At 43.0% G+C, this 25,043-nt stretch overlaps 1 protein-coding gene across 3 annotated transcripts in view; it reads left to right on the top strand.

Moving 5' to 3' along the window:
- Nucleotides 1-25,043, top strand: part of MRTFA (myocardin related transcription factor A) — a 179,495-nt gene that overhangs the window by 148,356 nt on the left and 6,096 nt on the right. For all 3 annotated transcript variants that reach the window (XM_069737074.1, XM_069737075.1, XM_069737077.1), the window contains one exon: nt 23,248-23,308. In XM_069737074.1, the coding sequence (XP_069593175.1) occupies nt 23,248-23,308 (61 nt within the window). The remainder of the gene's footprint in view (nt 1-23,247; nt 23,309-25,043) is intronic.

Consider the following 25,043-nt stretch of genomic DNA (forward strand, 5'->3'; position numbering starts at 1 on the left):
CTAAAACCCTGGATTTGGAAGACAGATCCAGGAGAAATAATGTGAAACTAAGAGGCATTGCTGAATCAATTGGGGCTGATGATCTCAGAGCCTTTCTACAAGACTTTGTCATATCTGTTCTCCCACTTTATTCCAAAGATGACGTTGTGATCGACCGTATTCATCGGATCCCTAAACCCTCAGGCCTTGACCCTGCGGTACCCAGAGATGTACTAGCTCGCATCCATTTTTTTGTTATGAAGGAGGAATTTCTGCAAGCACTAAGATCGAAGCCGTCGCTACCTGAACGATTTGCTACCATTGCAGTTTTCCCTGATCTGTCTCCAGGAACTCTAGCCCTCCGCAGGGCTTTTGCACCATACACCTCAATCCTGAGGGAAAAGGGTATATTATATCGCTGGGGTTTCCCCACCAAACTTTGCATTCGTAAAGATGGTTCATTTACCATGTGCCTATCCCCGTCGCAAGCAGCCAAGACCCTGTCCCAATGGGGTTTTGACCCTCCTGCGCCCACTCCTGCCTCTGCTTCCACCAAACCTGGAGGATCTGGTCCCCGGAGACGCCGTATTACCCCTGACTGGAAGGTCGCCTGAAGTGTCTATTTTAACCATTTCCTGGCTGGAAGAATTTATTTTTTCCTTTTTCCCACTCAGTTCTAGTTCTCGTTTTTCTTTTTTTTTTTTCTCTCTTCTTTTTGCTTGCTGAGTTTTTTGCTGAGGCTGGTTCCTGGCAGGACTCCGCTCAGCATATTGCCCCATTGGTGAACTGTTTTCTATTTTCACCTCGGACTCAGGATTTCCCTGGATGTTCCCTTGTTTAAATGTTTGGATTTTGTATGTTTGTTTTTCCCTTCTCCCCCTTCCCTCCCTCTCCCCCCTCCTATTCCTCTTCCCCCCCCCCCCTCGTCGCAGATGGAGTTTGCGAGGTATCCCACGACATGTTTATGCTTTTTTTGTGGGTAATGGGTTTGCATATCTTCTTCAGCAAATTGTGTAACATATTACAATGAGTGTTTCTTTATATTCTATTAATGTTAACGGCCTCAACTCCCCTGGTAAGAGATCGATTGTCTGGCGTCAGCTCGCTAAATCCAAACACGATATTATATGCTTACAGGAGACTCATTTACTAGAACGGGACAATATAAGAATGTATTCGAATCTATACCCCCACCAATTTTTTGCGAATGGGAAGACCAAAAAGGCTGGGGTGGCAATTTTTTTTAGCAAGGCTAACTCTTTCCAGCTAATTAGTTCTACAGCCGACCCTGCGGGCAGATACATTATAATTTTATGTTTAATCAACAATACCCCTTACACCATTGCCTCTGTGTATGGCCCAAATTTTGGTCAGGTTAAATTTCTAAATAATTTATTTCAAATCTTAGGTAATTATCAGCATGGTCATAAATTAGTTGCCGGAGACTTCAACATTCCAGTATCCAAGAAGCTGGACTGTTTGTCGGCTGCTGTGGCCAGGGGTGATGCGGCCCAGCTGATTAGCTCCTACAATTTACACGATATCTGGAGATATCTCCATTGTAATGAGAGAGACTACACATTTTGGTCCCCTCGTCATGGTTCTTACAGTAGAATTGATTATATTTTAGTAGATGATGTCGCTCTCCCTCACTGCATGTCTGTAAATATAGGTAATATCACTTGGTCTGATCATGCTCCTGTGTCAGTCTCCCTAGAAGACCCTCTTGCAATCAGACCCCCTTCACACTGGCGCCTTAATGACCACCTTCTCTCTGAGCAAGCGAACTTTACACTAATTGAAAACTCTTTGCAGGAATTCTTTGCCTTTAATGACTCGGTGGATGTGCGTGAGGACTCCCTCTGGTTCGCTCACAAGGCAGTGGCTCGTGGCCTTTTCATTAAGATTGCTGCGACAGCTAAACGCAAGTATAACTTAAATCTTCAATCTGCCTTGGCTGAAGTGGCCCGTCTGGAGTCTTGCCACAAAGCCTGCCCCTCCCCTCAATTATTTTCCAATCTTTCTGATGCACGCCTGCGCCTTCGCCAGCTCCTCCTCCATAGAGCAGAAAATTCGCTCAGGAAATCGAAAGCCAAATTCTACTCCATGGGTGACAGGGCAGGCGCCTTACTAGCTAAACGCGTTAAAAAAAAAGAAGCCCAAACCAAAATTGCTTATCTTCTTAAGTCAGATGGTTCTCGGATTTACAACCCAATTCATATTGCTGAAGAATTTGCCTCATACTACTCCTCATTATATAACCTAGATTCTGACGTAAATACTCCTCAACCTTCTCAGGACTCAATTAACGCTTTTTTGAATAAAGCGAATCTCCCCACTGTTAATCCAGAGCAGTTGTCGCTCCTTAACGGCCCTATAGAAGCAATTGAAATCTCCCAAATAATCAAAGAGGCCAAAAAACGCTCTGCCCCGGGTCCAGACGGCTTTTCCTTCTCATACTACTCTCATTTTCTCACTATCCTCTCTCCTTTTCTCATTCGTTTATTTAACTACTGGCGCTCTATGGGTACTATTGAGAGAGAGGGTCTGGAGGCTTGTATTTCGACACTTCCTAAACCTGGGAAACCTATGACCTCTCCTGGCAATTTTCGTCCCATCGCCCTTTTAAATTGCGATGTAAAAATATATGCTAAGGTCTGGGCCAATAGGTTATTGTCGGTGCTCCCATCCTTGGTTCATTCGGACCAGGTTGGGTTTGTCCCGGGTAGGCAAACTAGAGATGGTACGAGACGCTTGATCGACCTGCTGGATGTGGTGGAGAGGCGGAGCCTCCCCAGTGTGTTCCTATCTCTCGACGCGGAAAAGGCGTTCGATCGGGTGCACTGGGGCTATATAGCATCTACATTGCACAAATTTGGTCTTACTGGCCAGATTTTTTCAGCTATTATGGCTCTGTATTCCAATCCTTGTGCCTCAGTTCGCTCAGCCGGCTTTAAATCCCGTATATTTTCTATTTCAAATGGGACCCGGCAGGGTTGCCCCCTCTCCCCCATCATCTTTGCTTTAGTCATGGAGCCCCTGGCGGCTGCGGTGAGGCAATGCCCTGACATTAGGGGGGTAATGGTGGGAAGTCAGGAACACAAAATTGGCCTCTACGCCGACGATGTGGTGTTGTCTTGCTCTGCTCCTCTACAGTCACTATCTGCAGTGTCTTCCATTCTTACCCAATTTGCTGAAGCCTCCTATTATAAGCTAAATCTGTCTAAGTCCACAATTTTTCCCCTATTTATCTCTTCCTCTCTCCAACTTCAAATCCAAAATATTTACCCTTTTATATGGTCTCCGCTCGGATTCACTTATCTAGGTATTCAAATTACCCATATTAAAAACATTGTTCGCCTTAACTGTGATTCAACCCTCCACGAAATTAAAAAAGAAATTGACCAGCTTGCCTGCTCTCATCTATCCTGGATGGCTAGGATACAAACGTCTAAGATGTTAATTCTCCCTAAACTTATATATCTTTTTAGATGCCTCCCCTTCGCTATCCCCTCTAAGTACCTCTCTGCTTTTCAAGCAATTATTGACCGTTTTATTTGGAATAACAAGCCACATAGAATAAAACGCTCTCTAATGTCTCTCCCATATGCCAGGGGAGGTCTTGGTGCCCCTAATATCCACCTTTACCACAAAGCTGCTCTCCTAGACCCCCTTAAGATTTGGTGGGAGGGGAACTCCTCCCTCCAGTGGTTCCATATTGAGTCGTGCTTTGCCCCTAGGGGTTCCCTCAAACTTTTGCTGGAGATCTGTTTGCTCCAGCCGCCCAGTCGGAGCTCCTCTCTTAAAACAATTTGCTCCGCCACTAAGGTCTGGACAAGTCTCTGCCCTACTTACCTCCCTTTTATATTTGACTACGTCTCTATTCAAGCATTAGAATACGCAATAGATGGTTTGTCTCTCTCTGCCTGGGGGGACTGCGGAATACACCGAGTGAATGATCTCTATAATGAGTCGGGCCTGAGATCATTTGCGGACCTCACTGCTCGCTATAACTTGCCTCCTAGGGCTTTTTTTCAGTATTTCCAAATTCGTAGCCTCCTTAAACATTGTAACTCCTTCGGTGTGGCCGTGTCCCCCCTGGGTATAGAAACCCCAATCCACAGATTTTTCAGACCAAACACGTGGATTGATCATGGCATTTCCATCATTTATAAATCCCTCCTCTCCCATGATTTCTCTGAGAGACTCCCATTTATGTCCACTTGGGAGGGTGCCCTTGCATTCGAGGCTTCCCCGGAGGATTGGAGCATGGCTATGCTGCATCCTTCCAAATTCTCTTCGTGTCTTGGTCACCTCGAACAAAGCAAAAAAATTCAGCTCCTATGGTACTTCACTCCTGTTAAATTAGCTAAATTTTATCCCTCCTCTTCCCCATTATGCTGGAAAAATTGTGGTGTTTCTGGTTCGCTGGCTCATGTATGGTGGAGTTGCCCTAGTGTGCAAATATTTTGGCGTCAGGTTGAAGCGATTCTTTCAGAGGTGACCCATCTTCCTATCAACCTAACTGGCCCTTTAGCAATATTGGGTATATCTCTCTTGGACTTCCCATCTTCCCTTCAACCCATTATTTCTAATATTCTTGTGGCGGCCCGACAATGTATTGCAAAGCATTGGAAATCTTCTAATATTCCCTCCAGACCTGAATTGGTATCCAAAATTAATCTGCACTTTAGTTATGAGTCGATAACTGCGGACTGTCTTGCAAAAAAGAATAAGGTCCTTACGTGGTGGGACCCTTGGGTCTCCTCACCCTTTATTTCCTCGCCTGACCACCATCCCCCTTCTTCTGCCAGCTGACTCAATTGTTTGATATCATAGCTATGTATGCGCCCATGTATTGTAATTTTTTTTTGTTTCATTCTTGATCGTGGATATTTACATTTATGTTTGCCTCTTCCCCTCCCCCTTCCTCCCCCTTTTTCCTTCCCATGTTGCATTTTAATTGTACTCTGTTTTCTCAATAAAAATTGAATGGTTAAAAAAAAAAGAGATTTGTGGCTGAATCTGAGCACAGACATGTTTGTGCTGATAAAGTCAGAATGAGGAAGGTTTCTGCCAGGCAAGTTCATCGGATTAAGAGACCAGTTGTTAAAAAGCCATTACAAACCAGCAAACAGATATTTGAAGCTGCTGGTGCCTCTGAAGTCCCTTGAATCTCAAGGTGTAGGATCCTTCAAAGGCTTGCTTTGGTTCATAAACCTACTATTCGGCCACCCCTAAACAGTGTTCACAAGCCGAAACGGTTGCAGTGGGCCCAGACATACATGACAACTAATTTTCAAACAGTCTTGTTTACTGATGAGTGTCAAGCAACCCTGGATGGTCCAGATGGATGGAGTAGTGAATGGTTGGTGGAGGCCACAATGTCCCAGCAAGGCTGCGACGATAGCAAGGAGGTGGAGGAGTCATGATTTTGGGCCGGAATCATGGGGAAACAGCTGATAGGGCCCTTTAAGGTTCCTGAAGGTGTGAAAATTACCTCTGCAAAGTATGTAGAGTTTCTGACTGACCGCTTTCTTCCATGGTCTAAAAAGCAGAAACGTGCCTTCAGGAGCAAAATCATCTTTATGCATGACAATGCCCCATCTCATGCTGCAAAGAATACCTCTGAGTCATTGGCTGCTATGGGCATAAAAGGAGATAAACTCATGGTGTGGCCACCATCTATACCTGACCTCAACCGTACAGAGAACCTTTGTAGTATCATCAAGCAAAAGATCTATGAGGGCGGGAGGCAGTTCACATCAATACAGCGGCTCTGGGAGGCTATTCTGACTTAATGCAAAGAAATACAAGCAGAAACTCTCCAAAAACTCACAAGTTCAATGGATGCAAGAATTGTGATGGTGAAATCAAAGAAGGGGTCCTATGTTAACATGTAACTTGGCCTGTTAGGAGGTTTTGGAGTTAAATAGCTTTTTTGTTCAGTGAATGTTACCTCCTAATGCTGCAAATTCCACAAATGAGCATTTTCAGTTCTTTAAAACATATCAAATGTATAGAAATTCTACTGTGCTTAATAATTTGGAACAGTGCATTTTGAGTTTTTATGTATTTTGGAGATTTTACTGTTATCATTGGGAGGTTTCTTCAATAAAATTCGATGTATAATCTAACGGGTGATGACTTTTATTAGACTGACTGTCATTTGCACCGACCATTTAGGAAAATCCGAGAAAAATATAATTTGCATAATAATTTGGAACACAGTGTAAAGCTGTTCTACCAATTTTACCATATGCGGAACGGTACCGTATTTTCCGGCGTATAAGATGACCTTTTAAACCCTGAAAATCTTCTTAAAAGTCGGGGTCGTCTTATAGGGCGGGTGAGGACCAATGTGCATATGGTGGGTGGGGGGAGTGGTGGTCCTGATGACGAAGTGAGGGGGTGTCTCACAGGGAAGGAGTAAGTGGAGTATCCCCCTATTACCTCATTGCGGCAGCGATGCTCTCTGTGCTGGGGGCGGCAGCGGTGGCAGCTCCTCTTTGTGCAGTGTTGGGGCTCCGTCGGCATTTCCTCAAAGCCCGGAGGCCCCGGTAGCTCCATTGCTGCGATGTGGTGGCCTCCGGGAAAATGGCCGCTGGGAGCGGCGCATGCTGATTCAGATCTCGTCCCGAGATCTGAATCTGAGCATGCGCCAACGCCAGCAGCCATTCTCCCGGAGGCCACCGCATCGCAGCAATGGAGCTGCCGGGGCCTCCGGGCTTTGAGGCCGGTGGAGCCCCAACGCTGCGCAAAGATACGCCGCCGCCCCCCAGCACAGAGCCCCCACGCTGCACAAAGAGGAGCCACTGACGCCCCCAGCACGGAGACACCATGCTGCACAAAGAGGAGCTGCCGCCGCCGCCCCACAACACCGAGAGCATCGCTGCCACAATGAGGTAATAGGGGGATACTCCACTTACTCCTTCCCTCTGAGACGCCCCCTCTCTTCGTCATTGGGACCACTCCACCCCACCATATTCACATTGGTCACCCACCCTATAAGCCGACGCACAGCGTATAAGAAGACCCCCGACTTTTAAGAAGATTTTAGATTTTACCTAGAAAAGTTGGGGGGTCATCTTATACGCCGGAAAATACGGTATTTAAAAAAAAAAAACAATTTCGAAATTGCTTGGTTTTTGTTAATTCTGTCTCCCAAAAATCGGAATAGAGAGTGATCAAAAAATATAATGTACGCGAAAATGGTACAACTTAAAACGTCAGCTCGTCCCGCAAAAGCAAGCCCTCACATGACTGTTGGCCGAAATATGAAAAAAATTATAGCTCTCAAAATGTGCTGATGTAAAAACTAGTTTTCAAAATAAGAAGCAACTTTAGTGTGTGACAGCAGCCAAACATTAAAATCCGATATAAAACTGGTATCACTGTAATCGCACCGACCCGAAGAATAAAGTCGCCTAATGACTTATACCACACAAGGAGCGACGTAAACAAAAAAAAAAAAAAAATTCTTCACCTGCTGTTTTTTTTTTTCATTCTGCCTCCCAAAGATTGAAGTAAGGCTCGTGACACGTTTATGAAAATAAGCCAGTTTGCAGTTGACTTGCTTTTTCTATTTTCTGTGGTTCTCCTGCAAGGAGAGCTTTTATTCTTCAGTGTACAGCTTATTGCCAAGGAGATCCACCACGAGAGCCTAGCTGAGTATGCACAGAAGTTACATTCCAAGCTAAAGAATTAAGTTCTTAGATATCAGTTGGCTTTCTCCATCCCATTGAATTTCTATACTGCAGTTAGACACTCTTTCCTCTGGTCTCTTGACCAAGATGCTTTTATTAGTTTTGCAAAATCACAAGCCAAGGGCCCCTGTCATTAGCAATTTCCAGGGCAGTTCTATAAATTGCTCACTTGAGCTATGTGCGTGTTCAAAAGCCATGTCATCTATATATGCAAATATAGTGATAGAAGTGTAGAATTCAGAAGAATCGCTGATCAGTAGCAAGCAGAAGCTCAGCAGAAGGAGGAAGCTATTTAGCAGAACTGTCGCTCAAGGAGGAATTCTTTCCCCCCAGCAACAAGGAAGTGAAATACACTGTAGAACAATGTGCAGCTGAAGACACATGTTGAAAATAAACTTTATTTTGCTAGAACAGTCTTGTGAATTTAGTTTTTTGCTGGGCAAATATGGGTAAATGACTGCATCCCATCTGTCTAAACTGTTTTACTTACAGTAGGATCCTAGCTGCTCGCTACATCTTTAGACTTAAGTCTAAGAGAGTTTACGTCCTTTAAAAGATGATTTATCAATGGCAAATAAACTCGCATAATTTGAACAAAACGTGCACTAAAATTTAAGTCTATAACTATAGTCTGTACAGCAGTTTTTCAATTTAAGATTTTTATGTTAAGTATGCCACAGGACACTTTTTTGAATATCTTGTAGTCCATACCTAAATAGTTCAGAGTTGTTAATTTCACCAAGGACGTACCCATTAGGCCGGCGTCACACTTGCGAGTTTTACGGACGTAAGAGCGCAGAAACTACGTCCGTAAAACGCGCAAAAAATACGGCACAATTATTCTCTATGCCCCTGCTCCTATCTGCCGTATTAAACTGATCAGTATTATACGGCTTTCTACGGCCGTAGAAAATCGCAGCATGCTGCGTTTGTCACCGTATTACGCAAATAAAACGTCAATGAAAGTCTATGGAAGCCCAAAAAATACGGATTACACACGGACCAGCAGTGTGACTTGCGAGGAATACGCAGCGGTGTTAGCGAGAAAAGCCGGCAATTCAGTGCAGTGTACAGTAAAATCACACTGACAGCTTCCAGTAGAATAGGTAGAATAAATGTGTACACATAGAATAGGTGTGTGTATATATATATATATATATATATATATATATATATATATATATATATGTCAGTAGACACATATATGTATATATAAATGTTTAAGAAATGTTTAAGAACATCCTAAATAGGCAGTGTAAGCGGTTTATACCTTGTGGGAATAAAAGGACTAGAAATAGGAAAAACCCAATGTGGCTAAACAAAGAAGTAAGACAGGCAATTAACAGTAAAAAGAAAGCATTTGCACTACTAAAGCAGGATGGCACCATTGAAGCTCTAAAAAACTATAGGGAGAAAAATACTTTATCTAAAAAACTAATTAAAGCTGCCAAAAAGGAAACAGAGCAGCACATTGCTAAGGAGAGTAAAACTAATCCCAAACTGTTCTTCAACTACCGTATTTTTCGCTTTGTAAGACGCTCCGGATTATAAGACGCACCCCAAATTTTGAGGAGAAAAATAGGAAAAAACTATTTTTTAATAAATTGGTGGGGCGTCTTATAATCCATGCGTCTTATTACTTACCAGGGGTTGTGGTTGTGGTGGATCAGGGTCCCAGGCTCGTTGCCGGAGGCAGGAGTGGAGCATTGCTGCAGGCTGGGATGAGGGGGTCTGCAGGGGGCTCCTGTGCTGCAGGGGGGCTCCTGTGCTGCAGCCTGGGATGAGGGGTCTGCAGGGGGCTCCTTTGCTGCAGGCTGGGATGAGGGGTCTGCAGGGGGCTCCTTTGCTGCAGGCTGGGATGAGGGGTCTGCAGGGGGCTCCTGTGCTGTAGGGCTGTCTCCGGTGCTGCGGGGGGCTCTGGCGACATTTTGTGAAAGACCAGAGCCCCCCGGCAGTTCTTCCATGCGTTCCAGTATGACTAATTCCGGGAAAATGGCCGCCGGAATCTCGAGAGATGAGATCTCAGCGCTGAAATCTCATCTCCCGAGATTCCGGCGGCCATTTTCCCGGAGTCAGTCATACTGGAACTAACTCCGGGAAAATGGCCGCCGGAATCTCGAGAGATGAGATCTCAGCGCTGAAATCTCATCTCCCGAGATTCCGGCGGCCATTTTCCCGGAATTAGTCATACTGGAACGCATGGAAGAACTGCCGGGGGGCTCTGGTCTTTCACAATATGTCGCCAGAGCCCCCCGCAGCACCGGAGCCTTCAGCATCACCCGGGGCAGCAGCGGACAACCCCGGCAGTGGCGGCGGACGACAGCGGCGGCAGGCGGTAGCGGCGGCGGACACCCCCTCCTCCCAGCCTGTAATGGTAAGCGGTATATCCGCTTTGTTAGACGCACCCACATTTCCCCCCCAAATTTGGGGGAAATAAAGTGCGTCTTACAAAGCGGAAAATACGGTATATCAATAGTAAAAGAATAAAAACTGAAAATGTAGGCCCCTTAAAAAATAGTGAGGAAAGAATGGTTGTAGATGACGAGGAAAAAGCTAACATATTAAACACCTTCTTCTCCACGGTATTCACGGTGGAAAATGAAATGCTAGGTGAAATCCCAAGAAACAATGAAAACCCTATATTAAGGGTCACCAATCTAACCCAAGAAGAGGTGCGAAACCGGCTAAATAAGATTAAAATAGATAAATCTCCGGGTCCGGATGGCATACACCCACGAGTACTAAGAGAACTAAGTAATGTAATAGATAAACCATTATTTCTTATTTTTAGTGACTCTATAGCGACAGGGTCTGTTCCGCAGGACTGGCGCATAGCAAATGTGGTGCCAATATTCAAAAAGGGCTCTAAAAGTGAACCTGGAAATTATAGGCCAGTAAGTCTAACCTCTATTGTTGGTAAAATATTTGAAGGGTTTCTGAGGGATGTTATTCTGGATTATCTCAATGAGAATAACTGTTTAACTCCATATCAGCATGGGTTTATGAGAAATCGCTCCTGTCAAACCAATCTAATCAGTTTTTATGAAGAGGTAAGCTATAGACTGGACCACGGTGAGTCATTGGACGTGGTATATCTCGATTTTTCCAAAGCGTTTGATACCGTGCCACACAAGAGGTTGGTACACAAAATGAGAATGCTTGGTCTGGGGGAAAATGTGTGTAAATGGGTTAGTAACTGGCTTAGTGATAGAAAGCAGAGGGTGGTTATAAATGGTATAGTCTCTAACTGGGTCGCTGTGACCAGTGGGGTACCGCAGGGGTCAGTATTGGGACCTGTTCTCTTCAACATATTCATTAATGATCTGGTAGAAGGTTTACACAGTAAAATATCGATATTTGCAGATGATACAAAACTATGTAAAGCAGTTAATACAAGAGAAGATAGTATTCTGCTACAGATGGATCTGGATAAGTTGGAAACTTGGGCTGAAAGGTGGCAGATGAGGTTTAACAATGATAAATGTAAGGTTATACACATGGGAAGAGGGAATCAATATCACCATTACACACTGAACGGGAAACCACTGGGTAAATCTGACAGGGAGAAGGACTTGGGGATCCTAGTTAATGATAAACTTACCTGGAGCAGCCAGTGCCAGGCAGCAGCTGCCAAGGCAAACAGGATCATGGGGTGCATTAAAAGAGGTCTGGATACACATGATGAGAGCATTATACTGCCTCTGTACAAATCCCTAGTTAGACCGCACATGGAGTACTGTGTCCAGTTTTGGGCACCGGTGCTCAGGAAGGATATAATGGAACTAGAGAGAGTACAAAGGAGGGCAACAAAATTAATAAAGGGGATGGGAGAACTACAATACCCAGATAGATTAGCGAAATTAGGATTATTTAGTCTAGAAAAAAGACGACTGAGGGGCGATCTAATAACCATGTATAAGTATATAAGGGGACAATACAAATATCTCGCTGAGGATCTGTTTATACCAAGGAAGGTGACGGGCACAAGGGGGCATTCTTTGCGTCTGGAGGAGAGAAGGTTTTTCCACCAACATAGAAGAGGATTCTTTACTGTTAGGGCAGTGAGAATCTGGAATTGCTTGCCTGAGGAGGTGGTAATGGCGAACTCAGTCGAGGGGTTCAAGAGAGGCCTGGATGTCTTCCTGGAGCAGAACAATATTGTATCATACAATTATTAGGTTCTGTAGAAGGACGTAGATCTGGGTATTTATTATGATGGAATATAGGCTGAACTGGATGGACAAATGTCTTTTTTCGGCCTTACTAACTATGTTACTATGTTACTATATATATTAATATTTCATCCAGCGCGATATAGCAGAAAGACGGTAATTCAATTACCGGCTTTTGCTTTCTCCTTCCTAAAACCCGACATGATATGAGACATGGTTTACATACAGTAAACCATCTCATATCACCATTTTTTTTGGCATATTCCACACTACTAATGTCAGTAGTGTGTCTATGCAAAATTTGGCCGTTCTAGCTAGTAAATTAAGGGGTTAAATGGCGGGAAAAAATTGGCGTGGGCTCCCGCACAATTTTCTCCGCCAGAGTGGTAAAGCCAGTGACTGAGGGAAGATATTAATAGCCTGGAGAGGGTCCATGGTTATTGCTCCCCCCCCCCCCCCCGGCTAAAAACACCTGCCCCCAGCCACCCCAGAAAAGGCACATCTGGAAGATGCGCCTATTCTGGCACTTGGCCACTCTCTTCCCATTCCCATGTAGCGGTGGGATATGGGGTAATGAAGGGTTAATGTCACCTTGCTATTGTAAGGTGACATTAAGCCAAATTAATAATGGAGAGGCGTCAATTATGACACCTATCCATTATTAATCCAATACTAGTAAAGGGTTAAATAATAAAAAAACACACTCATTATTAAAAATTAATCTAATGAAAAAAACACAAAGGTTGTTGTATTAATTTATTCTACTCTCAATCCACTCACTGAAGACCCTCGATCTGTAAATAAAAAAAAAATAATAAACCAAGAATATACATACCTTCCGAGGATCTGTAAGGTCCAACGATGTAAATCCATCTGAAGGGGTTAAAATATTTTGTAGCCACGAGCTCTGCTAATGCAGCGTTGTTCGTGGCTGCAAAACCCCGGGGAATGAAGGTAAAGTAGGTCAATGACCTATATTTAGCTTCATTTGCGGTGAGGCGCCCTCTGCTGGCTGTTCCTAGATCGTGGGAACTTTCCTAGAAAGCTCCCAGGCTCGAGTTCATAAGAGGCGCCCTCTGCTGGTTGTCCTCATATGAACTCAAGCCTGGGAGCTTTCTAGGAAAGTTCCCACGATCTAGGAACAGCCAGCAGAGGGCGCCTCACCGCAAATGAAGCTAAATATAGGTCATTGACCTACTTTACCTTCATTCCCCGGGGTTTTGCAGCCACGAACAACGCTGCATTAGCAGAGCTCGTGGCTACAAAATATTTTAACCCCTTCAAATGGATTTACATCGTTGGACTTTACAGATCTGCGGAAGGTAAGGATATTGTTGGTTTATTATGTTTTTTTTGTTACAGAACGAGGGTCTTCAGTGATTGGATTGGGCGTTCAATAAAATATTACAACAACCTTTGTTTTGATTTCATTAAAATAATTTTTAATAATGTGTTTGTGTATTTTTTTAGCCCTTTACTAGTATTGGATTAATAATGGATAGGTGTCATAATTGACGCCTCTCCATTATTAATTTGGCTTAATGTCACCTTACAATAGCAAGGTGACATTAACCCTTCATTACCCCATATCCCACCGCTACATGGGAATGGGAAGAGAGTGGCCAAGTGCCAGAATAGGCGCATCTTCCAGATGTGCCTTTTCTGGGGTGGCTGGGGGCAGATGTTTTTAGCCGGGGGGGGGGGGGGGGGGGGGCAATAACCGGTGACCCTCTCCAGGCTATTATCTGCCCTCAGTCACTGGCTTTACCACTCTGGCGGAGAAAATTGTGCGGGAGTCCACGCCAATTTTTTCCGCCATTTAACCCCTTAATTTACTAGCTAGAACGGCCAAAGTTTGCATAGACACACTACTGACATTAGTAGTGTGGAATATGCAAAAAAAAAATGGGGATACGAGATGGTTTACTGTATGTAAACCAGGTCTCATATCATGTCTGGTTTTAGGAAGGAGAAAGCAAAAGCCGGTAATTGAATTACCGGCTTTCTGCTACATCGCGCTGGATGAAATATTAATATATAATAATAATAATAATAATAATAATCTTTATTTTTATATAGCGCTAACATATTCCGCAGCGCTTTACAGTTTGCACACATTATCATCACTGTCCCCGATGGGGCTCACAATCTAAATTCCCTATCAGTATGTCTTTGGACATATATATACATATATGTGTCTACTGACATTATATATATATATATATATATATATATATATATATATATATATATATATATATATATATATATATATATATATATATATATATATATATACAGTGGGGCAAAAAAGTATTTAGTCAGTCAGCAATAGTGCAAGTTCCACCACTTAAAAAGATGAGAGGCGTCTGTAATTTACATCATAGGTAGACCTCAACTATGGGAGACAAACTGAGAAAAAAAAAATCCAGAAAATCACATTGTCTTTTTATTTAACATTTTATTTGCATATTATGGTGGAAAATAAGTATTTGGTCAGAAACAAAATTTCATCTCAATACTTTGTAATATATCCTTTGTTGGCAATGACAGAGGTCAAACGTTTTCTGTAAGTCTTCACAAGGTTGCCACACACTGTTGTTGGTATGTTGGCCCATTCCTCCATGCAGATCTCCTCTAGAGCAGTGATGTTTTTGGCTTTTCGCTTGGCAACACGGACTTTCAACTCCCTCCAAAGGTTTTCTATAGGGCTGAGATCTGGAAACTGGCTAGGCCACTCCAGGACCTTGAAATGCTTCTTACGAAGCCACTCCTTCGTTGCCCTGGCGGTGTGCTTTGGATCATTGTCATGTTGAAAGACCCAGCCACGTTTCATCTTCAATGCCCTTGCTGATGGAAGGAGGTTTGCACTCAAAATCTCACGATACATGGCCCCATTCATTCTTTCATGTACCCGGATCAGTCGTCCTGGCCCCTTTGCAGAGAAACAGCCCCAAAGCATGATGTTTCCACCACCATGCTTTACAGTAGGTATGGTGTTTGATGGATGCAACTCAGTATTCTTTTTCCTCCAAACACGACAAGTTGTGTTTCTACCAAACAGTTCCAGTTTGGTTTCATCAGACCATAGGACATTCTCCCAAAACTCCTCTGGATCATCCAAATGCTCTCTAGAAAACTTCAGACGGGCCCGGACATGTACTGGCTTAAGCAGTGGGACACGTCTGGCACTGCAGGATCTGAGTCCATGGTGGCGTAGTGTGTTACTTATGGTAGGCCTTGTTACATTGGTCCCAGCTCTCTGCAGTTCATTCACTAGGTCCCCCCGCGTGGTTCTGGGATTTTTGCTCACCGTTCTTGTGATCATTCTGACCCCACGGGGTGGGATTTTGCGTGGAGCCCCAGATCGAGGGAGATTATCAGTGGTCTTGTATGTCTTCCATTTTCTAATTATTGCTCCCACTGTTGATTTCTTCACTCCAAGCTGGTTGGCTATTGCAGATTCAGTCTTCCCAGCCTGGTGCAGGGCTACAATTTTGTTTCTGGTGTCCTTTGACAGCTCTTTGGTCTTCACCATAGTGGAGTTTGGAGTCAGACTGTTTGAGGGTGTGCACAGGTGTCTTTTTATACTGATAACAAGTTTAAACAGGTGCCATTACTACAGGTAATGAGTGGAGGAAAGAGGAGACTCTTAAAGAAGAAGTTACAGGTCTGTGAGAGCCAGAAATCTTGATTGTTTGTTTCTGACCAAATACTTATTTTCCACCATAATATGCAAATAAAATGTTAAAAAAACAGACAATGTGATTTTCTGGATTTTTTGTTCTCAGTTTGTCTCCCATAGTTGAGGTCTACCTATGATGTAAATTACAGACGCCTCTCATCTTTTTAAGTGGTGGAACTTGCACCATTGCTGACTTACTAAATACTTTTTTGCCCCACTGTATATATATGAGAGAGAGACAGTATATATGTGGTTTTTTTTTTTTTTTTTTTTACACATGGATCCCTTGTATAGCCGTATGTCGGTTTTGCAAGCCTGCGATAAAAACACGCAGTACGCATGACATACGGATTACATACGGAGGATGCCGTGCGCAAAAAACGCTGAAACACCCTGCCTACGGAGGAGCTACTGACCACTATTTTCGGGACTTTACAGCGTATTACGTCCGTAATATACGGACCGTATTTTCATACGCTGAATGTGAAGCCGGCCTTAGGGTAAGTTCACACGGCGTTTTTTGCTGCTTTTATATGCTAATTTTCAGCTGCTTTTTACTGTACCAGCAAAGCCTATGAGATTTCAGAAATCTCATGCGCGCACACTGGTTTTTTTGTGTGATCAGTATTTTGTGCTTTGCTGCATTTTTGGGACATAGAGCATGTCACTTCCTTCAGCGTTTTTGCTGCATTTTTTCTGCGTTTTCCACCCATTGACTTGAATGGGGGTTGAAAAAAATGCAGCAAAAATTCAGGTATCATTACTTGCTGCGTTTTTGCTGCAGAAAATTCAAGGACATTAGCATGGACAAAGAGAAAAAAAATACGCAACAAAAAACGCACCTAAACCTGCGTTTTTGACGCAGCTTCTTTCCAGCCAAGAAGATCTGGTTTTGCTGCAGAAAAAAACGGCGCAAAAATGCCCTAATAAACAATAATAATCTTTATTTTTATATAGCGCTAACATATTCCGCAGAGCTTTACATTTTGCACACATTCTCATCGTTGTCCCCGTTGGGGCTCACAATCTAAATTCCCTATCAGTAGGTCTTTGGAATGTGGGAGGAAACCGGAGTGCCCGGAGGAAACCCACGCAAACACGGAGAGAACATACAAACTCTTTGCAGATGTTGTCCTTTGTGGGGTTTGAACCCAGGACTCCAGCGCTGCAAGGCTGCTGTGCCCTGTGTTAACTTACACTTAGTCAGGGGGATTTTTTGTTTGGCTGATCAAGGTAAGAACTTAGTAAGGGTACGTTCACATTTGCGGTTTGCGCCGCAGCGTCGCCGCCGCAACAAAACGCATGCGTCGTGCGGCCCTATCTTTAACATTGGCGCCGCATGGGGCCGCATGTGCATGCGTTGTGTTGCGTTTTACGCCGCATGCGGCGTTAGGGCGCACCTGTCTGGGCGCGGCAAACGCAACATGTTGGATTTTTTGTGCGGCGCCGACCTTTTCAAAAACGCATGCGTCGTGCGGCCCTATCTTTTAACATTGGCGCCGCATGGGCCGCATGTGCATGCGTTTTGCTGCGTTTTTGTTTGCGTTGTGCGTTGCGGCGACGACGCTGCGGCGCACAACGCAAATGTGAACTTAGACTAAGGCGGTACACATTGCAGATGAAGAATGCATGGTTTCTTTCTAGGGCTTAATGGCAATAAGTATGTACATGTGACAAATACACAGGTCACAACATACAGAAGATAAACCAAATGCTGCTTGTCTAATTAGAGGTGAACCCACATGTTATGTAACTGTTGACTGATAAAAACCTAACTGTTCTTACTCTCTTATGTATGTGAGAGTTCGGCAAAGCCATGTGTTCTCGTGTTCTATGTGGGAATAGTTGGTGAGCTGGTGCCACCCCCTTTATAATGGAATAGTTGGTGAGCTGGTGCCACCCCCGTCTGGCAGCAGCTTGCCTCCTTGGAAAAAATGTAACTGTTGTACGAATTCAACCTGTCTGATCCTTTTATCTGTTAGATGAGTCAGGAGGCCCTATTACACATCATATGCTTGGTTGAAATTGGCATGTATGCTGATCTTGAATAGAGAAAAAAAAATACAGTGGTCATCGAAAGATAAAAATATTTTTGCTAAATATTGTTTAACATCTTCACATCCAATGACTTATATAGCTCTGGCAAAAATTAAGAGACTACTGCAAAATGTTTAGTTTGTCTGATTTTTCCTTTTTATAGGTATATTTTTGAGTAAAATGTAAATTGTTCATTTATTTTATAAACTTCTGACAACATGTCTCCTAATTCCCAAGCAATAAATTTAGGTTTTTTTTCTCTGAAAGAGAAAAATGGTCAAAATTAAAAATCAAAGCAAAAACCGTGCTTTCAGACCTCAAATAATGCAAAGAAAACAAGTTCCTAATCATTTGGAAACAACAATATTAATGTTTTAACTCAAAAAGAGTTTAGAAATCAATATTTTGTGGAATAACCTTGATTTTTAATCACAGCTTTCATGCGTCTTGGCATGCTTTCCACCAGTCTTCACACTGCTGCTGGTGCAAAAATTTAAGCAGTTCTTCTTTGTTTGCTGGCTTGTGACTATCCTTCATCCTCTTGATTGCATTCTAGAGGTTTTCAATGGGGTTCAGGTCAGGAGATTGGGCTGCCCATGACAGGGTTTTGATGTGGTGGTCTCTTAATTTTTGCGAGAGCTGTATTTACTTCATCAGCCGTGTCACTGTCTTTGATGCAGTCTCTGGTACTGATCCCACAGCTTTCTCCTCACTTGATGGCTGATTTAATCAGTCATTAAGTGCCTCTAACATCTGCAGGTAGTTCTGAGATCCACCTGCAGCTGTTAACAAGTTAAATTCTACTTTCAATCTTTGACAGCGGCATTTAACACCTGCCAGCCGGAAATGTGACACAAGTACCGCCCATCTGCACCCCTGTCACTTGATCGTGGTGTGCCGATGGCCGGATCTGTCATGATGGTTACATAGTTACTAAGGTTGAAGGAAGACTATAAGTCCATCTAGTTCAACCCATAGCCTAACCTAACATGCCCTAACATGTTGATCTAGAGGAAGGCAAAAAAAAACCATGTGGCAAAGAGTAAGCTCCACATTGGGGAAAAAATTCCTTCCCGACTCCACATACGGCAATCAGACTAGTTCCCTGGATCAACGCTCTATCAAGGAATCTAGTGTATATACCCTGTAACATTATACTTTTCCAGAAAGGTATCCAGTCCCCTCTTAAATTTAAGTAATGAATCACTCATTACAACATTATACAGCAGAGAGTTCCATAGTCTCACTGCTCTTACAATAAAGAGCATCTCGGCTTCAGGAAAATGGCCACATCGATCTCCATCTGCGCACGCGCGGCATCCCGCGGCCACTTTCCTGAAGCCCCGGGAAGCCGAGAAGTACCATCTGCGCACGAGCGGCCTCACAAAGATGGCTACGCCCACCAATAAACCGCGGAATAGCGCAGATCGCGCTCTTTTCCTTCACCTGCGCACTGGATTCGCCTGTTGGGCATGCGCACACCACTACGCCACCAACGGAGATCTGGGGGAGAAACAGCGCTTTCACCACGCCCATATGACCAGACCAGCGTGAGTGACAGCCCAAAACGGCGACTTTACAAAGGTATTTCGGCAGCATAGGTGGGGAATAAAGGCTCCAAAAATACACTAATTTAAAGCACAGCTCTGCCCCTATTTAGCACTATTTTTATATCATCTTGAAAAAACGGGGTGACAGGTTCCCTTTAAGCAGGTGATATTTAATTGGGAATTTTTATCACTAGTCATTTTGTCTGCCATGGGATTTTCTTGTGTAAATACTGATGAAAAAAAGTCATTTAGCATATTGGCTTTTTCCTCATCCTCATCCACCATTTCACCCAGACTATTTTTAAGGGGGCCAACACTATCATTTTTTAGTTTCTTACTATTTATGTAGTTAAAGAATATTTTAGGATTATTTTTACTCTCTCTGGCAATGAGTCTCTGTCTCAATCTTAGCTGCCTTGATTTGCTTTTTACAGAATTTATTTAATTTTTTGTATTTATTTAATGCCTCCTCACTACCTACTGCCTTTAATTCTCTAAATGCTTTCTTTTTGTCACTTATTGTGCTCCTTACAGCTCTATTTAGCCATATTGGTTTCCTCCTATTTCTAGTATGTTTATTTCCATACGGTATATACTGTGCACAGGTCCTATCCAGGATGCTAATAAATGTCTCAGGATATCGTCCCAGTTAATTGCACCAAGATCCTCTCTCATCCGTTGGAAATTTGCCCTCCTGAAGTTTAGTGTCCTTGTAACCCCTCTATTACACATCTTTTTAAAGGATACATGAAAACTTATTATTTTGTGATCGCTATTTTCAAAGTGACCCCCAACCCTTATATTTGCTATTCGGTCTGGCCTGTTGGTTAATATTAGACCTAGCAGTGCCCCCCTTCTTGTTGGGTCCTGAACCATTTGTGAAAGGTAATTGTCTCTCACTGCTGTCAAAAACCGATTACCTTTGCTGGAACTGCAGGTTTCTGCTCCCCAATCTATTTCAGGGTAGTTGAAGTCCCCCATAATAATGACTTCTCCTTGAGTCACAGCTTCATCTATTTGCTTTACGAGGATATTCTCCATTGCTTCCATTATTTTTGGAGATTTATAACAAACCCCTATCAGTAATTTATTATTTTTTTCCCCCTCCCCTTATCTCCACCCACAGGGATTCTACATTTTCATTAAATTCACCTATATTATCACGCCGGATGGGTTTTAAGGACAATTTTACATACACACACCCCTCCCCCTCGCTTATCTGTACGGTCATTTCTGAACAGACCATAGCCCTGCAAGTTAACAGCCCAGTCATGGCTCTCATCCAGCCACGTTTCAGATATCCCCACCATGTCATAATTATGCTCCAACAACATTAGTTCTAATTTGTCCATTTTGTTGGCGAGGCTTCTGGCATTAGTATACATGCACTTGATGTTCCTCTCTGTACCTCTATTTCTTAAATTCTTAACTGTTCTAACCCCACCCCCCATGCCACCGCCACCCCCAACTTCCTTATTTGTGCCCAGGTCTCTATCTGCACTATCTTCCCCTCCTATAAAATGATCTCCTATAAAATCATGATACTCCTGTGAGCACCAACCGTTCATAGGAGCTCGAGATTTGTGCTGTATACACCACAGGCGATAGGAGACTTTAAGATGTGATCATCCAAAGGGGACTATTACATATAGTAGAAAAGTGAAAAAAAAAGTTTAACCCCGTTCCAACATTGGGCATAATTTTATGTCGATGTCGGACTCCCCCTGTTTGGTGTAGGCTCCGGCGCTGAGCCCGTGCCTTTCTGACCACATGTCAGCTGATCTATACAGCTGATGTGCCCACAACAGCCGCAAGAGGAATCGTGATCCACCCGCAGCTGTTAACCCATTAAATGCTGCTGTCAATCTGACAGTTGCATTTAACATGCGCTTCCAGCGAGCGCACTGGAAATTCGGCCCATTGGTGACCCCATCATGTAATCGCTGGTCACCGATGGGTTGGCATGAGAACCCGAGGTCTCCATCAGACCTCTATGGTTGTCATACCTAGATTGCTATGTTCGCCGCCGGGAATCATTAAAAACGTCAGCTCGACACGCAAAAAATAAGCCCTCACCCAACACGAGATCGCGAAAAATGGAGACGCTACGGGTATCGGAACATGGCACCATTTTTTTTTATTTTTAACAAAATTTGGAATTTTCTTCGCCAGTTAAATAAAAAGGAACCTAGACATGTTTGGTGTCTATGATCTCGTAATGACCTGGAGAATCATAATGGCTGGTCAGATTTTAGCATTTAGTGAACATGGTAAAAAAAACCTCTGGGATTGCACTTTTTTGCATTTTCACTGCACTTGGATTTTTTTTCCCGTTTTCCACTACGCGATATGATAAAACCAGTTATGTTGTTCAAAAGTACAAAAAAAGTCAAGCAAAAAAAACAAGCCTTACATGGTCATTTTGACCGAAAAATAAAAAAGTTTTGGCTCTGGGAAGAATGGGAGCATAAAAAGAAAATGCAAAAATTAAAATACCTCCAGGGGTTAAAAAAAACACAAGTTCACATCACCTCCCTTTTGCCCCATTAAAACTAAAACAATTACCAAACGTGTATTTTTTTATTTTTTGTTATCGCTGTGTTCATAAATGTCCGATCTATTGAAATATAAAGTAAATTAATCCGATTGGTAAACGTTGTAGCGAGGGGAAAAAAAAAAAAAAAGCCAGAAGTATGTTTTTTGATCGCTGCAACATTACAATAAAATGCAATAAGTGATCAAAACATCATATCTGCCCGCAATGGTATCCATAAAAACATAAGCTCAGGGCTCAAAAGCCCTCATGCAGCCCCAGATCATGAAAAATGAGAACGTTATGGTTCTCGGGATGTGGAGACAAACACAAAAACTTTTTTGACACAAACTTTTTTTCTTTTCTTTTTTCCCCACTAATTAATAAAATAATAAACCATATATGTTTGGCATCTGCATACTGGTACTGACCTGGTTAATCATGTTTCCAGGTCAGTTTTACCATATAGTGAACATGGTAAATAAAAAAAAAAGCAATTGTGGAATTGCATATTTTTGTGGTTTTTTTTGTTTTTAGATTTTTCCCATACACTATATGGTGAAATCAATGGTGCCGGTCAAAAGTACAACTCATCACAAAAAAAACAAGCCCTCATATGGCTATATTGATGGAAAAATGAAAAAGTTAGGGGTCTTGTAAGAAGGAAAAACCTAAAAACAAAATCACCCGGGGCTGAAGGGGTTAATTGAAAAATCTAGAATAAATCTAATAACATATGTGGGATTTTAGCTTTCTTTGTAGCTTCCCACAAATTCTCATGGCACCATTTGGAGTTGCAACATAAGATCTCACTGTTTAGTCTTCCCAGCTTTGCTTCTTTTATATATCCATCTATCTATGTTGTAAGCAATGCACATGCTCATCCACCTCTGCAAAACTAAGCTAGACAGCAAGCAATAAACATTGCCAGAGCAGTGACTGTCCGGTACGAACACCGAACATTGCTGCTTTGGTTCACCCATCTCTACTATCCTTTCCTGAGATAATACAGCCAGTGTCTGATACATGCTGCCCACGAATTGGACAACACGTATCCGCTGTCAGGTTACCTTTAAGCACGTGTATATTGCCATGCACTTTGAATAGCGGCTAGCTCCATACTGTGTAGGTACGGTATATGTCATCACTAGCTCGTTATTAATTATAACTGTTCCCTTGTACTGTTTATTTTCTTCTTTTTTTTTTGTTGTAATTTCTATTTAGATTAATTTTTCAATTTTTGCAGCAAAAGAAACAAATTTAGCCATCTTACATTTTTCACTATCATTTATAGGCTGTCAACCTACCGTATATTATTCTATAACAATACTTTGACTTCAATATTTTCAAGTATATAAAGAGTAAAAGCTCTCAAACAAACAGACTCAGACAAAAGAAAAAGGGGGAGATGTGATCTAGAAAGTTGTGACCTATAAATATCCATCTCATAGAAGTCATATGGTTTTCTATCTAATGTAAACAACCACTTTTAAAGCCTCGACTGAAAACTAGGTGGTATTGTATACATCGTTTTTTTGCTTAACATTTAATTGCCATTTTTGTGTGTTTTTCACCTTTTTATTAGAATGGACAGCCCACGAGTTTGCAAATTAATGACTTTTTTGAAAATTTTCTACACAATTTAGGTAAGTTTATTTATTCTGCTAAATTTTAAATCGTAATAGAGCCATGATGATGGGGGAAAAAAGTATTTATTTTTGATCCACATGTATGATGCCAACTCAGGAACTGACAAATAACTCATCCACACTCTTATATAACTAGTGCAAGAGACACCCAATGAATTCACCAAATCTGCATTTTTAGAAAAATAAAACCTCACTTTTATTATCCTTAAAATAGAAATGTCAAGAAATATTGATAAATTATGTATAAAATCCAAATGGCCATCCAATAAACTATGCCATAGGACCATAGGAAAATGCATAGAAAGTAGCACGGGGGAGGGCTGGAATGACTCTAATATCACTTTACGCTGCCCCGACCTTGCTGTGGAGGTTGGCACCCTGAAATCGCAAACGGCAATGCAGGCTCACCCTAGTAGGTCCTAATAAGAAATGCCCAACGACAGAATTCTGTACTCATAAAGGCATATCACAATCCTAAAATATGCAATAAATGAACATTTGGCTTGTTGGGCTGTTTGCTTTGCATCTTCCCTCTGACAGCTTTGGATGGGCACTGTTTCCACCTGGCTCCTGTCACCGAGTGACTGACCCAATGTGACGCGACCAAACAACACCACAAACAGAGGAACACCAGGGACACAATAACAATGGTGGGCCCTGACAATAGGGAACGGGGAAATGGACACCACCTGCACTCACCTGAGGCTGTACCCTAATCTCTCTAATGTCCCTATACGGGTTCTTTCCCCCCGTCGCCGAGCAGGATACCTAGTCCCTCACTTGCCTTGCTCTTATCCCAAAGTAGGGAACTGGCAGGTGTGAACACTGGTCCCACCACTGCACTAATCCGACAAAAGGTAAGGACTGACAGACACTAAAAAGGACAGGGTAAACAAAATATGCAACACTTGGCTGCTTCTGCTGCAAAGCGCCTAACAGCAGAGAAAAGCCACCAGGAAAGCAAACTCAGTAAAAGCACATCTGCACCCAGCGAGCTCCTTTCTCCAATTTTGTCACTGTGGAATGATCCCCAACACCGACAGTCAGCTGATGCATCAGGTGACCTCTTGAAGGATGGTGGGGGTGGTCACCACCCACATCAGCTGACCCAGCAGCAATGCAATTTCACCAGCTGGCCACCGGGGAAAAACTGCGTTAACCCCTGATATCTTGAAAGCAAAAAATGTTTTAATCTGAGAAGCCAGATCTGCCACAGATCCAAAAATGGATCGGGACAGTACCCCCCTTTCAATGTGGGGTCTCTGGACCCTCAACACTGGACCTCACCAGTCAACAATCTACCGTGAGGACGCCTCGATCCACTAGAGTTCACCTCAGCCTCCCCTGACCCTTATATTTAAGGCAAATGCAGCCTGTTGGAAGTGACAATAACATAGGTTCTGGGGGCGCCACAAATCTCCAGAATGCCGAACTGGGAATGTGTTGTGTACATGCATAACTGGGGGTAACTCCAGCTGGAAAGTCCCCGGGCTGAGAATGGCCGATACCCGATATGGCCCGATCACCCTGGAACTCCAGGTGCCAGTAGCACACTTCCACCTGATATTTTTGGTGGACACCCATGCGTACTCATTCACACACAGGTCCGGACCTGAACGTTTATTGCCAAGCATACGTCTGCTACAAGACTGTGAACTTTAAGCGGAATCGACAACAGAGGCATCCCCCTGTGTCACCACACTCACACCCCCACCATGCTCAGAGGGAATCA

This window comes from Ranitomeya imitator, chromosome 8 (assembly GCF_032444005.1).
Source record: "Ranitomeya imitator isolate aRanImi1 chromosome 8, aRanImi1.pri, whole genome shotgun sequence".
NCBI lineage: Eukaryota > Metazoa > Chordata > Amphibia > Anura > Dendrobatidae > Ranitomeya > Ranitomeya imitator.